This window comes from Miniopterus natalensis, chromosome 2 (assembly GCF_054644295.1).
Source record: "Miniopterus natalensis isolate mMinNat1 chromosome 2, mMinNat1.hap1, whole genome shotgun sequence".
Lineage (NCBI taxonomy): Eukaryota > Metazoa > Chordata > Mammalia > Chiroptera > Miniopteridae > Miniopterus > Miniopterus natalensis.
The window spans coordinates 132,294,715-132,312,603 of record NC_142082.1 but is presented as its reverse complement, the minus strand read 5'-3'; the positions used below and the strand labels follow the sequence as shown (position 1 = coordinate 132,312,603).

General features: G+C 42.4%; 1 protein-coding gene across 2 annotated transcripts in view; it reads left to right on the top strand.

The window, feature by feature from the left end:
• SRGAP1 (SLIT-ROBO Rho GTPase activating protein 1) overlaps positions 1 to 17,889 on the top strand; it is a 233,976-nt gene that overhangs the window by 97,903 nt on the left and 118,184 nt on the right. For both annotated transcript variants that reach the window (XM_087814567.1, XM_087814568.1), the window contains exon 2: positions 15,088 to 15,283. In XM_087814567.1, the coding sequence (XP_087670693.1) occupies positions 15,088 to 15,283 (196 nt within the window). The remainder of the gene's footprint in view (positions 1 to 15,087; positions 15,284 to 17,889) is intronic.

Genomic DNA, 17,889 nt, shown 5'->3' with positions numbered 1-17,889 from the left:
TCGTACATCCTGGGCTTTTGGATCGGTCGGCTTTGTCCAGTCTCTTGAGTGCACTTACTCATACAAAGCACTCTTTTGGAAGTTTGCTATTTAATTTAAAAAGTATTTCTGTGACTTCTCCGCAGAAGGGGAGGGACGTTCCTGTTTATCCACCTTTACATAAAAGCAATCAGCATGAGTCATCTTGTTGGCATCTGATACACTTTTGTTGAACCCACGGATGGGCTCTTGCTTCAGTTCAAGGAGACTCGTTGCAGGGCTGGAGTTGCTGATGGGAGCGCAGGCTGCTGTGGGGAGAGAGAGTGAGATCTGGGCAGGCATGGACTTGGGCAGTTTGATCACCAGACGGCAGACAGGACTAAATGATTTCTAAGGCTTATTGTAAATTTGAGATTCTGCGATTCTTCTGTATCGTTACCATGTGTCCCAAGAGGAGAGATAAAAAGGTAAACTGGGACCACAGATTGTCCCCTGAGGCCTGCAGCAGCAGTGATGGCGGATGGGACCCGCACCAGCACAGGGAGCGGAAACGCTTTTTCTCGGATTGCTGGAGTCAGCGTGAACAGTCCTCACCTTGAGAAACGGTTCCAGTGACATTGGACTTCGGATCGTCTTGCAGATTTAGTGTGAGTCCCAGGAGAGAATGGTGCTAGTATTTTCAATTCTGAGAAAGCTAGTGTGAGAAGAGTAAGTGAAGCCATTGGCATCCTGGTTACAAATAAATTCACTTAAAAGCTAGGAAATAGCCCTGGCAGGGGGGCTCGGTTGGTTGGAGTGTTGTCTGATACGCCTAAAGGTTGTGGGTTTGATTTCCGGTCAGGGCATGTACCCAGGTTGGTTGATCCCCGGTCAGGGCATGCGGGAAGCAGCCGACTGATGTTTCTCTCTCACATCAATGTTTCTCTTTCTCTTTCTCCCCCTCCCTCCCTCCCTCTCTCCCTGAAAATCAATAAAAACATATTCTCAGGTGAGGATTTAAAAAAAAGCCAGGCCCAGGCTGGTGTGGCTTGGTTGGTTGGAACTTCAGTTCATGCACCAAGGAGTCACGGGTTCGATTCCTGGCCAGGGCACATACCCAGGTTGCAGGTTCAGTCCCTAGTTGGAGCACATACTAAAGGGAACCAATCAATGTTTTTCTCTCTCTCTTTTCCTCTCTCAAATCAATAAAAACATATCCTCGGTGAGAATTAAAAAAAAAAAAAGCCAGGAATAATACCACTCATTAAACATGTCACCTTAAGTAATTTTTCCCCCTTAAGTAATTTTGATTGGTTTCCCACATTCCATTTACATTGCTGCCTCATTCATGAGATTCCCCCAAATTATCATCGATCTCAGTTTTGTTTCTCTCATGCTATATCTATGACAATTGAAGAAAATATTAATTTTGTCCAATAAGCTTAGAATTTCTCTAAGAATTTGTCAGAGATTGCAAAATGGTAGTCTAGAGGCCAAGATCAACCCTGATGATGGGTCTTATGTGGCTTGTGCAGTGTTTTGTCTTAATGTAGTTAGTTGCTGATATTTAAAATTTTAGAAGTTTTTACCCAAAAATCCAGATTTCAGGCTTCTCTGATTTTAAAAAAATCAGTTTTGGCATAATTGCACCAGGCTTCCCCCGTCGTGCCCGTGACCTGGAGCTTGGTGGCTAGAAGGCTCTGACTTAAGGACAGTCGTTGTTGCCCCTTGTTGCTTTGTTCCCTGCCTGCTCCATTCGCTGATGGGACTTGTGTGGCCTCAGGAGACGGGGCCGAAGCGAAGCGCCCCGCGCGCTGTGCTTGCCGAAGCTCGGGGCTGCTTGGCACCTGTGCGGGAGAAGGACCCGGTGGAGTGGCAGAAGGCTCGGTGGCATCCACTCGGCAGCTTTCCGAATGCCGGCGGCCAAGAGAACATCAGCTGTGCCTGCGCCTAGTGTGGGCGCCCGCCAGAAACATCCCAACTTCAAAGGAGGGAAAAACTGTTCCGTGGGTCGATGTGGAAAGCTTCCAGCCCTATTGAATTGGGCTCACTTTACAGAGAAGAAGAATGGCACAAAGAAAGAGTTTGGGGGGGCCTCTGTCTGTTTTTTAATGGCCTTTCCGCTCCACCCTTGAGGTGCCAAGATAATTAAAATGCTCGAGGAGCTGCAACGCCTAACCCTGAAAATAGACTGAATACAGAGGATTTCTGTTGTTTGATCTCAGAGCTACGTAGGGTTAGGGTTTGCTGTGAAAGAAGCAGATCCCATTAAAATCGAAGTTACATATTTATGACCGATTTTGATTTCACCCAGGTTTATAAAGACCTAAAAAGGGGTGGTGGGTGGGGAGGATCTTATAACTCTGAACAGCCTGCACCTTGGTTCTAATAGGAAAAAGAAATTGTGCTTGATGTTGTTCCTGAAGTTTTATTTTCATGCTGGCCCAAGCCTGAAGTCTGATGTCTGGACTTTGTTTAAAAGCAGAATGTTCTCTTCAAGCATCGCAGAGCCCCAAGACAAGCAGGAGTAGACCAGAGCCCCCCCCCCCCCCCAACCCTCCAGCACCCCAGCCTGACCCAGCGACTTCCTGAAGCCCTTCGTCACCTGCTTTGCAAGGGCTTTGTTTCCTTCACCTGCCCCCTTCCCGCACACATCCCTTCTGGGCCTGCCTTTTTCCTCTTGCTTTCCTAGATTCTTCTCGCTTCCGTTTCCTCGTTCAGCGGCATTTCCCTTTTCCCTCTTCCTGCTCCCGCCTTCCCTCTTTCCCACAGTCTGTCAGCCTCTCGCCTTCTGTTTCCATCGTTTTAATACCACCACCTCTTACCCAAGGCACAGGCATTTCACAGAGGGAGGGTACACAGTGTGGGCAGAGAGTCGGGGGGGGGAGGTTCAATTAAAAGCCACTGTTTAACCCTGGCCGGTGAGGCTCAGTGGTCAGAGCGTCGACCTAGGATCCAGGAGATTGTGGTTCAGTTCCCAGTCAGGGCACATGCCCGGGGTGCAGGCTCGATCCCCAGTCAGGGGCGTGCAGGAGGCAGCCGATCAGTGACTCTCTCATCATTGATGTTTCTATCTCTCTCTTTCTCTCCTTTCCTTTCTCTGAAATCAATAAAGATATATTTAAGAAAAAAAAAAAGCCACTGTTTAACCCTGGATGGTTAGGCTCAGTGGTCAGAGTGTCGGCCTGTGGACTGAAGGGTCTCAGGTTCGATTCCGGCCAAGGGCACATACCTGGGTTGCAGGCTCCATCCCCAGCCCCGGTCGGCGCCTGCAGGAGGCAACCAATCCATGTGTCTCTCTCTCATCGGGGTTTCTCTCTCCTCCCCTCCTTCCACTCTCTCTGAAAAGCAGTGGAAAAAAATACCCTCGGGTGAGGATCAGAAAAACAAAACAGAAAATAAATAAAATAAATAAATAAAAGTCATTGTTTAGATCTCGCATATGTAATTAGGGCACAGGGAGAGCTGAGAAGTACTCAGGACTTGAAGGGAGGAGGGGTTGTATTTCTCAATCGTACACTCAAGCGCTTCGTGCATCTGATCATGTTTAAAAATGAATCTCTTCCAGATAAGAGAAAGGTGTGGACGTGGCAGAGGCAATAAAGCTGATGCTGTGTTTGAGGTCCCATAAAGAGTTTTCGAGGTCGAAGATTAGAAAATGCTAGCATTTTTACCTTAGTATTTTTGAAATGCTTTGTTGTAAAGGTTAAAAGATACACTATCTTTTAAGAAGTGTGCCTTTTCAAAGTAAATTGCAGGATGAATGGACCAAAATAAATACGACTGGTAGAAGGTAGGTGTTTTAAATAATTTGTCATTTTAGGCCACTTTAAAGGTTAAATCTAATTTAGAGTGAAATGAAGGGTGGTTTTGATCACATGGTACCTCCATTCCATATCCTCAGTACTGTGTTCTATTGAATATAGCTGACTCTGCCCTCTCTTATCTAAATTAGCATAAAACAGGTTTTTTTAAAAAATCTATTGTCAAAATTTGGCAGGAAATGTCATTTCCTGATAATGTCATCAGTTAGAACATAGGTCTACAACTATCTTTTCTGTGAATAATATGCTTTTGTTTTTAACTCGTTAAATAAATCAAAGCATTCCTTACAATAAGTGAACAGAGAGCTGAATAAAGATAGTACCTCTTATAGAATGTTTAATTTTAAATTTCCTAATAATTTGCCCAGCCCCTGCTTAACTTATCACCCTGCAGAAAGTAACAAACTGCCATCCATGTAGTGCCCTGAGCTCTTTAGACATTCATACCCCCGGGCCTTTGCACAAGCAACTCCTTTTGCCCATAATTCTTTTCCCATACCCACCCCCAACTTGGCATATTCCTACTTAGCTGCTAGCTCGGAGCCTTCCCTGATTTACTTGTGCAGAATTTGTGGTTCCGTCTTATGTGTTGTCCTCACAGCACTTTTTCTGCGTTTTCATTATAGGACTTTTACATTACATTGTAAACAATGATCATTATAAAAATGACAGTTACCTGCTTTCGTGGCTGTAGACCAGAGGCTAACCTGAGAGGCCCTGAGGGCAAAAAGCCATATGGTTATCTTTGTGTCTCCAGAGACCAGCACCTGGAAGATGCTCAGTAAATGTTTGTCAGATAAATAGTGTCAGATAAGCATTTCAATCCTCACTGTTCACTTGTTGGGTGGACATTGTTGAATAAACATTGTGAAATTCAATTTTTTTTCAGACTATGTGGCTAAAAGTTGGATGCAGGACTAGAAGTACACTTTTATTGTAGAGTTTGGCTCATATCTGAGGATAAAATAGAAGAATACAGGGTTAAGCAAAAGTCGGTTTACAGTTGTTTGTCTGGAAAATAATACAATAATTAATAAATAGTAATACCAGAATAAATTGTGTTTTGTGTACTCACTACTGTAAACCAACTTTTGCCCATCCCCATATTAGTGTTAATACATAGGTTTCCTATCAAATGAGATATTGTCTTTTGTACTTTGAAGAGATAAAATAATAAAGAAGAGAATTAATATTTCTGACATTTTAAACAAACTTGATTGATGTTCAACATTTGCTTAGGCCTAAAAAAACCTTAAATATATATATATATATATATATATATACACACATACACACACACACACACACACACATTGCTTATATATATATAATTGATTATATATAAATTGGTTAAATATATAAATTGATTATATATAGTACATACATGGCTGGTTTTTAAAATTACCATCTCTTTAAGGATTTCATAGCCTATAGCTTGGAAGGTGTATATTCTGTGATCCAGATTGCGGCTTCCCGTTGTGCAGTGAATGCTGAGGACACATGGCGAACTAGACTTCTCCCTGGTTTCCTACTGTCCCCTCCTGAGCCAGAGTTTTCGTTTGCTGGGAGCCAGGGGTTATTGGAGCTCTCATTTACTGAATTGTAGTTAAATCAAAATAAGATACGCAGTTGCCAAAGTCTGTAATAGAAGTCTAAAGAAAATTAAGTGAAATAATTGGTGTTTCCTTTGTTGTTTTTCTTAGTGAAGTTCTTCTCTTATGGTAGAAGTAGACATATAAAATATACCTTTGATCAAGAGATGTTTAAAACATTATGATATTCAGGGCACTTAACTGGAGTTCTTTTCCACTATTGACCGTAGGACATTGACGTTGTGTATGGGAGAAACCTTGTAGGGCTGGATGCCAAGGGACCACATGGAGCAAAGAAGGAAGAGGTAGTGATGAGGCGGTGGGTTGCAGGGAGAGGGGAAAGGAAAACCATTTCATGAATTAGCAAAATGTGGGTCCTAAGTCCGTATATGCATAGCATTTTGACAATTTACTCTCTTTACTGAAGCAAACATTTATCAGAGATAGTTATTGTATATCACGTGCTATGTGAAAATTTAGAGAAGTGATTTTTGTTTTTGAGGCACTAGTTTGTAATCTGTATAGTTCCAAGAGTTACAGTAATTATCACATAATAGTAATAATACAGTACTGATTTTAAAACAAAAGCAATTGACCTAAATATGGTTTCTCTTAAAGCCACGACATCATGACATTCAGGAAATACTCGGGAATTGACATTAGCCACTTAGCTAGTTTAAAAAATACATTTGAATCTGTTTTTGCAGTGTGTGTGTGGGGGGGGAGGGGGTTCTTTGGCTTTTTTATGTTAAATGGTAGAAATGCAATCATTGCTTTTCTAAATGATTCTAGACCTTTGGCACTTAAACTTTTATTTGATACGTTAGCAGTTACGGAGTATATAGCATCTATATACAATCTAACATATTTCTAGGAGGCCAGGCCTGGATCACTTAGCTGCTTTCTGTAGTTACACTCTTTGTATTTGTTGAACGTTATGATTTTGTATCCTGGACTTTGGAGTCAGGTGAACCTAAATAGGAATTCAAGCTTTAGCACTTATTAATTATGTAACTTTGGACAAAAGACTTAACCTCCCTGTGCTTCAGTTCTCTCATCTATGTGATGGAGACACTGCATTGCTGTAAGAATTAAATGAGCTAAGCTGTATCAAGTACTTACCCCAGGATCTGGAGCCTAGTGGGAACGCTATAAATATTCTCCTGTTCCATGTCAATGGTAAATTGCTTGGAAAGTTAAACTGTACTCTAGTAGACACTTTCAAATTGTAATTACTGCAATAAAGGAAATAGCCTTTATTTGGAAAAGCTTCGGTTTGCAATTAATTCAGCATAAAAGATTTAAACCAGTTTAAAAGTTTTCCATTCTTAAAACTTCTTCAGAGAAAAACATGTGCAAGATTTTATGCTTGCTCCAGGAGACTTCATGTTAAATTAGATTAGGAAAGAAAGTCAATGTTTAGAGAATGCCTTGAACCTTTGTCGGTAACACGGCCATTCTAAAATGTAAATCTTTATACGCTGTACAGATCAATGATTTCCACACACTGTCTTTTTCTTTTAGTAAAAATCAATCTACTAATATGGTCTTAAGTGTCCTTGCCTAATTATGGGGAAGTTAATGAAATCCTGCCTCCTGTGCATTCTAAATAAAAGCACTATAGTGAATCATTCAGATCTGTACTTTCTTAAACTAGCCTTTCCTGTAGTGTCGTTAAACTGCAATAATTGATCACCTTAATTTATTGTCTTTTATCCTGACTAGCTTTCATCAGGAGGAAAAAAAAAACAAAACATATTTGTTTTCCATACTTTACCCAAAAATGTTATCTAGGCCAAAATATAATATTCGGCTTTCAAAAGCTATGAAAACGGATGCTTTTGTAGTGAGCTTTTATTCTAAAATAACACTGAGGTTAACATCATTTCAAATGAAGGTATTATAATGAAAACTTAGATAGAAAAATGGGTACAGCCTCTCTTTAAGTGTCAGAAACGTGAAGTTGACTTTACTTTCACTTCTGAAACAATGAGGGTTAACTGTGCTGATAGGACAGTTTCTTACCTTATTTTATTCCAAGTGGTTTTATCGTAACTCTACTCCCCACAAATATGCTGGTCATCATTAGAGTTCTAGGAGGAGGCCATGATTTTGAGCTTAGAATGGAAACAACCTGATTTTGTGCATGTCCGTGCTATTTGGTTTGCTGAAGTCATGGCGATATCATAATTCCAAAGCAGAGGCTTACATAATTCCGGGCCTTATGTTTTCCATGCAGCACTATGTGGAAGGTTGCATTGTGCCCAGGCATCCTTCCCGAGAACCTCACTCTTTTGGGCCAGGGTATAAAAATATTATTTTTAGTTTATTTAAGGAACTACATTTTTATTCTCCAAATTGGCACAGCCTTCCAAACCCTACAGGTCTTTTAAAAGCAGTGCAAGGCCAACCCCCTCTAAAGCTATTACTGATGATGATCTTTCCTTTTCTGAAAGTCCTTTAGTGTGTGTAGTTGACACCATCAAATCTAGAACTGCTTTCTTTTTTCATTACACATTTGATGATAATTGGCCAATACAGTGCTTTACATGATAGGAAAGTTTCCATATCTCATCCCCTTGCCTTTGGAAGGGGACTGTGGCCGTCCCGATTACTGGCCATTTTGTGCTTTAGAAACCTGAGTTCCACAGAGATAGTTACTCCTCCGAGGCCACACTTCTGTCTGAAACCAGTGTCCTGACACTTGCTGTATTTTGTCCCATACTTGCTTTGTGCATAAATCTTGTCTTCTGATCAAGCCTGCTAACTCTTCAAAGACCTTTTCTGATGGGAGCCCCACATTTCAGATTCCACTCATGAGAAACTGGGATGGCAGTTCACTCATATCCTAGAGGAGCGTTGTCCTATAGGTGAGCTCCCTCCCTCCCTGTCTTTCTCTCTTTTTGTATTTATTGGGGTGGCATTAGTTAGTAGAATTATACAGGTTTCAGGAGTACAATTCTATAATACACCGTTTGTATATTGTATTGTTTGTTCCCCACCCCCAGGGCACCATTTACCCCCCTCTTCTACCTTCCCCCATCCCCTTTTCCTGTCTGATAATCACCCTACTATTGTCCATGAGGGTGTGTGTGTGTGTGTGTGTGTGTGTGTGTGTGTGTTTGCTTAATCCTTTACCTTTTCACCCAGCCGCCCCCCTCCCCTCTGACAGCTGTCAGTCTGTTCTCTGTATCTATGAATCTATGAGTCCGTTTCTATTTTGTTTGTTAGTTTATTTTATTCTTTCTCATTTCTAATTTTAGATTTTTTAATGGTCACCGAAAAAAACTACAAAGAAAAATGAACAGGTGAAATTAATTTCAATAATGTCTTTTATGTAACTTGGTCTGTCTAAAAATTTTAACTCCAGCATTGACTGACCATGGTGCCCCCCCACCCCACCCCCACTCCTGTACCTCTCACGGCTCCTTGACATTCGGACATTCATACCCTGAAGGCCGCTAGTTCTCACTGTTTCCATTGCCTGTCTCTTCACTAAGGATGGGGCTCATGACTTTCAGTGTGATATTTATAGCTCCTAGTAAGGAGTCTGGCACAAGGAAATACCCCATAAATATTTTTCAAATGAAAGGCTACTGGTACTAGTAATAATAACAACTCCATCTGTTCCCTAGTGGTTTGCAGATTACAGCATGCTTCTCACTTGTACCTCTCATTTGATTCTCACCAGTCCTTTGTGCATTTACAAGATGAAACCAGGAGAGGCTAAGCGACTTCCCACATGCCACATGACTTATCATAGGTGGCACGGTAACTCCAGCCTGGTCCACCGGGTTCAGGTTTCTAGAGAAATGAAGACCTGGCCTTTGCTTCTTCAGTCCATTCACTAAAAAAGTCAGAGCTCACGTTTATGATATTTTTTGGGGCTCCAGATTTTTAGCTTAAGGAGCATATTGCACAAAGCTTGCTCCTGGTGTTTAGCTAGTTAGTGGCTTCAGCATGGTGTATATATTCACAGGAGCAAGGAGCATGCGAACAATGGGTGGAACCAGCTAGAGGCTCATTGGGTTCTTCTCTTAAAGACATTCCAGTGCCTCTCATCGGTCTGTTGGGAGAATTCCTTATGTCCTTTGGGTATAGGTGCTGATACAGCCCAAAAGAATGCAGATTTTCTTGATATCGTAAGGGACATCTGACCAAACGCAGCCATGAGATAATTGAGGTGGTTTGTGATGCTTTAAAAATGCTGTGCTTCTCTTTGCCAGATAATCACGAGTGTAATATCCAGTCTGTCAATTTTATGTCTTAGTCCTGGGCATTCGGTGATGTATTAGAGAAACACCCAGCCCGGACTCAGTCTTTCCACGAAATAGGCATCATTCTGTCATCTCACACAAGTCTGTTTTACGAGTTAGGACTACCCTGTCCCGGAGCAGTAGCGAGAAATGCCTTCTTTTATTCCTTTCCTAGGCAATTCCATTTTGTTTGGTACGTATTAGCAGGTTTTTATAGCTTTAGAGGACTACTTCTGTGTGTGTGTGTTTTGTTTTTTATAAATTAATTGAGTAGTTTGAAAGCACACGTTTTGTGTATTATTCTTGTTGGATTATTGATGTTGAGCCGTTCTGTGGTGATGCTCTGGTAGAACAGAAATGAAATAATAGTCACGAAAAAAAGAGTAAATTTTAGCCCCTTTAAAAAGGCCATTATTCTTATTTAGTAGGTCCTGCCCTAGATTTAGGTAATGACTGGCTAGCGCCTTCTCGGAGATGCCGTTTTTCTGCATGGAAGAGCTTGCGCTGTCTGCGGCAGTGGGAGTCATGGTGACAAGCCCCTCCTCGTGTTGCGTTAGGTAAATCTTTTCTGTATCGCGTTAGAAATTGTAACGAGTAATGTACAAATGAGGCTGGCCGATAAGTAAATTTACTATCCTGGCTTATAGATAAATCCCGGATGAAGTAAAAATAAAGAATTCCCTGGCAGGTGGCTCAGTTGGTTGGAGCACTGTCCGATACACCAGAAGGCTGTGGTCAGGGCACATCCCTGGATTGCGGGTTCGATCCCCGATCAGGGTGTGTGGGGGAGGCAACCAATCAATGTTTCTCTCTTTCTCCCTTCCCCTCTCTCTAAAAATCAATAAAAACATGTCCTTGTGTGAGGATTTTAAAAAATAGTAATAATGAAGCAGGAGTTATTTTATGAAGACATTTTAAATCGCTTGCCTCGTATGTTGTCTGAGTCGATAAACTACTGAAAAGTACTAGGCGTGGAAATATGAGGGGTTATTTTGTTCTTACTATTGGCATTCTCAGAAGTGTCTCAACAGCCAAATTTCATGGAATTATGATACTACAGTATATTTTTTATATTAATTCTGTGTTGAGGTACAATTCACGTATCTTCCAATTTGCCCCGTAATGCGTACAGTTCACTGGGTTCTAGTATGTTCACAGTTTAGTAACTACCACCACAGTCGCTTTGAGAACGTTTCATCACTCCACAAAGAAACCCTGCGCCCTTAGGGATCCCCTCCCGTTTCCCCACCTCCTTCAGCCCTGGTCCACAGCTAACCTGTTTTCTATTTCTATGGATTAGTGTGTTCTGGACATTTCAGATTGATGGGATCACTGTGGTCTTTGTGACTCGTTTCATTCACTGTGCTTAGATTTTCAGAGTTAATTCACGCCGTACCGTGAATCAGTACTTGATTCCTTTTTATGGCCTCATTTTATCTCTTCACTAGGACATTTAGGTTGTTTCCACTTTTCAGCTCTTATGAATAATGTTGCTATGAATATTTGTATACAAGTTTTTGTGTGAAAATATGGTTCCATTTTTCTTAGATGTGTACTTGCAAGTGGATTTGCTGAGTCTCGGTTAACCCGACACTTAGCCTTTTAAGGAACTCCCAGATTGTTTTCCAGATTTTTCATACAACTTTACACCCGCCCCTGCAGCACATGAAGGCTCCCGTCGCTTTACATCGTTGCCCACAGTTGCCGTCTGTCCGGTTGCCGATGGGCATCTTAGTGGGAGCAGTGTGCTGGCTCAGAGTGCCTTTGATTTCCACCTTCCTGATGGTGATGATGTGGAGCCACTTTTCAGGTGCTGTTGGGCATTTGTATATCTTTTTGGAGAAATGTCTGTTGAGATCCTTTGCCCGTGTTTTCAGTTGGATTATTTATGTTCGTATTATGTGAGAGTTCTTTATAAATTCTAGATGTGTGGTATGTGCCGCTGAGTCAGCTCTGACCCCTGGTGACTCCGTGATGAGTGATGCCCACACCGCCCCGTCCTCAGCGGCCCTGCTCAGCTCCTGGAGACTCACGCCTGTGGCTTCCTTTCTGGGGTCAATATCTCATATTTGGTCTTCCTCTTTCCCTGCTGCCTTCTGTTTTCCCCAGCATTATTGCCTTTCCCAGAGAACCCTGCCTTCTCATGATGTGCTTAAGGCAGGACAGGTTTATTTTTGTCACTTTTGCCTCCAGCAATGTTTCAGGCTTCATTTGCTCTAGGATCCACCTGTTCCTCTTTCTGGTGGCCCGGGGGTATTTATGGGGAGCTCTTCTCCAACAGCATATTTCAATTGAATCAATTATTTTCCTATTCTAGGTACAAGTTGCTTATTAGATTCGAGATTTGCAAATATATTCTCCCGTTCTGCGGTTGTAGTTCACCTTCGTGGTGGTTACATCTGTGTATGTTGAAACGTTTTTCAGGGCATCACGTCTTCCAGGCTCGTCCACGTCTGAGTCAGCGCCTCTTTCCAGCTTCCTGGTGCACCCCTCGATCACAGCACTGAGCTCAGTGTGCTGGTGTTATCAGCTTAGGACTTGCCTTCCCTACTTAAGGAAACTGTCTTACAAGTTTTTTTAACTCCAATGCCTAGGACTCTGCCTAACATATGAGCTCAACAATGGCTTGGTCAACTAAGTTAATATGAAGTTTGAGTCTGAAAAAAATGATGCAGAATAATACTAATCCAAAACTAATATTATTAAGGGCCCTGAAAGAGTGTCCTTGAATCTACAGGAGGGAAGGAAACTGCGATTCCTTCTACAGAAATAGGCTCACTATTTTTCTAGAAATCACCCCTTAATGTGATGCTTTCATCCATTCCTGCCCTAATGATTCTGTGGTCCCGGGGCTGACAGTGGTACTGTGCTCTGTAGCCACCTGTGGTCCCATCACAAGAATTGATAGTGTGGGGCCCCCTGCACCACGGGCTACTTTGATTTGTGCTGAGCAGTAGACCAAAATTTATACGACCAAGCATTTTTTCTATTCATTTATTTGAAAATCCTTTAAATTCTTCAGTGCTGTATTAGGTGAGGTCATATTAATAGAGCCACCATATGTGCAGGGAGGTGACCTACTGTATTGCGCTGCCTTGTGGCTGTCGGGTAGTGTAAAGAATCCAGAGTTTTTCTCTTCCTAACAAGACATTTTAATGGTCATACTTCTGTATTGATGTTTCCCCCTTTTGATTTTTTTTTTAATGATCTCCTCATTTGTCCTGGACTTTTCTAAATTAAAGATGTAATCAAATGGATTCTCCTTCTCCAGTTTTTGGAGCATATTTTATTTTCTCTCAACAATACTCCAGGCTCTGTCTCTCCACATGTTCACTGTTGCAGATGCTGCCAGGGTCCTGTTTTGATTGGAAAATTACAGATACCGTGAAGTAACAGTGACTCCTTGCAAAATGAGGATGAGTTTTTTTAACTGCTTAAATACATTCTTCCTTGTCAAAACTCCCTAGTTCTTGATTTCGAACCCTGAAGGAAGCACGCAAGAGACTATAAGAATTTAAGCCTGAAGAAGGAAGCCATTTAGGTTCTCTGCACTTCTGATGAAATTTGTACCCTCAGCCCCTTTTATTTCCTATTTGGCGTGAAGGCAGCTTAAACACACACACACACACACACACACACACACACACACACACACACACACACACACACACCCCGAGAAAACTAGTTGGCAGCCTAAGCCCGTTGATTTCTTTTCTCTTAGCGCAGCAAAATGTGCTAAAATTACCAAATCTTGAAAGACTTGCTGGGATTCCTGAATGAGAAATACTCCCACCCTTGATTCCTTTTTCTTTATGAAACAAATATAGTTCTGTATTCGTGGGTGAAAGAGCTTGGCAGACACGATTATAATAATGCTGTATTGAAAAACACTTACTTTGGTTGATGAAAAACCAGATACTGTTCACGGTAGTGAAAAGCCTATAATAATGTCTTCACTCGTGTGCTCACCACACTTCCGTGAGATTAATACTAGGAACCCCCAAACTAGAAGTGGAAATACTAAGAGAGGACACTTGAGAAATACTCCCCTATCTTCTGCTAAGGTTCCCCTGAAACAGCTTTGCCTTAGTGAGGGCAGAGACCTTGTTTCATAGTTACTGCATCATCTTTGCCAGGACATAGGCCTGGCACGCTACAGGCGCTGGGCGGAAATGTTCTGTTAACCTGACCAGCGGACCTGGGTTGGGGGTCCTGGGGGTGCCACTTACTAGCTGAAGTCCCTAGATAAAGTAGCTAGTCTCCTTAAACCGCAGTTTCTTATTTGTAAAATGGGAATATACTACTACTGAGCTTCAATAGGCGTAGAATAGTAAGTAGTTAATTATTATAAGCTATTATTAAATGGAGCAAATTTCCTGACTCCCTGTTTAGAACTTGACCACCCGCTGTTAATGAGCTTGATTGAACATGGGCAAGCACATGCATATATATCATCAGCTCAGTTGTTCTCTGTTCAAAAATAATAGGAATCGAGAAGGTGTTATTTGGACACTGATTTCTGTTAACTCCACTGAATTAGAGTCAGCCTCACTTTTAGGGATTATGCACTGGGAAAGATGAACTAAAGAAGTTTTCCAATATGAATAGTCTTTCTTTGGAGGGTAGCCCTGGATGTTAGAACAAAAACAAATCAGTCGTTATTAGTTACTGTATCTCATTTTCCAAAACACATGTTTCATTGTTACAGTCATTTACAGATAGTTTTACACGACACACTTCTGCTTTTGTGTTTTTGCTAAATCACTAAATGACTAACCTTCGCGTTCCTGATGTATTAAAATTGTCAAAAGATTCATTTTAGGGTTATGTGTCGATAAGGCCGTTAGTCTGAACGCTGTGTAACAGCGAAGAGCCCTTGATTGCCCATTATGAATGGATTATTTGGATGTAGAAAGGAATTATTTTTAGGCACAGCATCCCTACAAACCCTGGAGCTATGTGTTTTACAAACTAGGAATTTATGCACTAAATAAAAATTACCAGATGTCAGTGTCCGTATGTGCCAACTGGCAAATGTGTAGTGGCTCCGAGTCTGGGAGAAATGATGCTCACTTCTTTGCCGTTCAGACTCAAAAGGGGTAGTTGAGGTGAAATGCTGTTGAAAAAATTACAATGTACTCAGCTACCCAGAGATGTCACATGTTACAAATTGTTATCTGGAAAGCTTTAATTTTCCCCCTCCTGACTCCATGTGTGTTTGTGGCGTTGTAAATGTAGCCCATGTTTCTGTTCTAATTTATTACATTCTTTCCAGAGGCTTGTCTCATTCTCTTAAAGGGTCAGCAGATACCTTATTTAAAGAACCACCGTGGACACTGCGGTGTCATGGAGGTCCAATACAGGCTAAATGTGTCATAGGATTCGTTACTGTCACCTTGCACACACCAGACACATCAGTAATGTCACATCATCCAACGGATTCTCTTCTCTCCTTAGAAATTCGAGCTCAGCTGGTAGAACAACAAAAATGCCTGGAGCAGCAAACGGAGATGCGAGTCCAGCTTCTCCAGGACCTGCAAGATTTCTTCCGGAAAAAAGCCGAAATTGAGACGGAATATTCTCGAAACCTAGAGAAGTTAGCAGAAAGGTTCATGGCAAAAACAAGAAGCACGAAGGATCATCAGCAGTACAAGTAAGAGAGAGACTTGACTCAGAGTCACCTTTCCAAGGTCACATCCTACCTTTATTCTTCCCTTGTTGGCCTTAGACTTTTCCATTTTTGTCTGATAAGCTATTGATTGGCATAGCCCCATAGATAAAAACAACCATCTGATTTATGGGCATCAGTTTATCACTGATTTTAAATTAATTGTATTCTCTTCACACTTTTTTCTTTCCGATAAATATATATTTATGGGTAACTTTATATTCAAGAAGAATATAAAATCTATATACTCTTTTATTTTTAATCTTCCCCCGAGAATATTTTTTCCATTGCTTTTCAGAGAGAGTGGGAGAGAGAGAAACATTGATATGAGAAAGACACATCGATTGGTTGCCCCCTGCATGAGCCCTGACTGGGGCTGAGCCTGCAACCGAGGTACATGCCCTTGGCCAAAATTGAACCCGGGACCCTTCATTCCGAAGGCTGACTCTCTAACCACTGAGCTAAACCAGCTAGGACTAAAGTCTATGTTCTTTATAAACTTCTTGATTATAGAAAACTAGGGCTTTATGCCTACCACAGGTGGGTATTTGGACGAGAAAATTTTAAATAGCAGAGATCTTAGGATTTCTGCAGTGATTTTTATATGAAAATAAGCAATAAGGGTTGCTTAAGTTTAGTCGTCCCCCCCCCCCCCACACACACACATCATGTTTATGGTCATTGCAGTTGAGACTGACTTAAAACAAGGATCTTTGGTAAAATGCTATGATTGTGAGTAATGAAACCTTATATTAATTGTACTTCATTTGTTTAAAGAATACCTACAGGTGTTTCTGATAATCAAATTTATAATAAATCATAGAGACAAAGAGACAAGTATGCAGACAGCTGCAATAGAGTTTTCAGTGCTATGAGGGGTAAGCACAGGATGTGATGAACCCGCCTGACGGATCCGTCCTATAGTGAAGCCGGGGAAGGGAAGGCCAAGGAAAGGTCCTGGCAGAAGTGATACATAAGTGAAGACCTGGGGGACTAGTTGGCCATGTCAGGGACCAAAGCAGGATGTTCCAGGCAAGGGGAACCTCGTGCATAAGGGACCAGAGGGGAGGGTGTGGGGCAGCTTTGCAGAAAAGAGAGGAACCCGGTGGGAATGAGTAGTGAGGTGGTGAGTTACACGGCTATGGGTGTAAGTTGTGCCAGATCGTGGAGGCCAGTAGATCACACTCAGCAGTTTGGATTTCATCCTGAGGGCACGAGAAGCCTTCGGAGAGTTTTAAGTAGCAGGATGACCGGCTCAGACCTGCATTTTAAAATGATGACAAAGAACAGGTTGTGCACCGGAGGACACTGTCATCGAGAGGGAGGCGTGCAGGGGCTCGCGCAGCAGTGGCCCGAACCCGCAGCGCTGCGGGAAGCAGTGGACTGGTTTGGAGATATTGCGTAGCCTTTCATCCTGGGACTGCAGTGGACTGGGTGATCTGAACAATACCTCTGCCACAGAACTCCTGGAAATTCTGATTAAAATAGAATAGACATTCTTTTAAAAGCATAACTGAACTCGTAGGAAAGTCAGGGAAATTTCCAGGGCCAGGAAAGGAAAAGGGAACTGAAACCAAAGTGGCGGTTGTATCGATTCTTTAGTCCCACGTGGGGACAGGGTGAGGCCTGAGCAAGGTAAAGAGTTAGAACTGAGGGCTCCCCTGCCACCAGCCTTGTCACATTGTCAAATCAGGACCAGGAGAGCTACTATCTCAGTGAAATGACAAAACAGAAAGCCACCCCCCACCCCACCCTCGCACAGAGCGACAACAGGGAGGCCTGTCTGTTCAGCTGGCCCCAGACCGGAGGGCGACTCAGAGGTGCCCGTCTTTGCCTTCGCCGCGGGCTTCGCAGGTCCGTTTTGTGCCATCTGTGGCTTCAGATCCTACAGAAAAAGTAGGGCGGGAACTATCCCCAGGGTGCCTTTGTAGGAGCAAATGCAGAACTACTGTACATAGGGAATACCCCCCTTTTTTCTGGATGACTTTAACCTCTAGTGTTGGTCCAGTATAGAAATAAATTTTCGTGATGATTTCCAGGGCAAACAAATGTCAAATGTACCTGCCAGAGACTGGAGCTAGAAAGAGGAGACTGGAGCCAGTACTATATTCACATTTATAGTAACTGTCCCTTTTAAAAGTGATTGTGAATAAAGATACAGCTCATTCGTCCATTCAGTAAATGTTTTTTATTGATTTTGAGAGAGAGGGAGAGAGAGAAACATCCATGTGAGAGCAAAACATCGATTGGCCGCCTCCTGCAGACCTCCCGCGGGGGACGGAGCCTGCAGCCTGGCATGTGCCCGGCTGGGAATCGAACCGGCAGCCTTTCTTTGCATGGGACGACGGCCAGCCAACTGAGCCACGCTGGCCAGGGCTCTCGGTAAACATTTTTGTACGTCACCTTCTACGTGCTGTACCTGTAATTGGTTGTGAGCTGAAAGCATGCACAGGCCTGTTCACCGTGGCCTGGTGCCTTAGTAGAGAGTTGCTGCTTTTTGTTTCTCCCGGTTTGTTCACTGGTTTTCTTCAAAATGTAAGCAACTTGGAATTTTCTTTAACTTGAGTAAGTTTATTATTGAATATGGGACT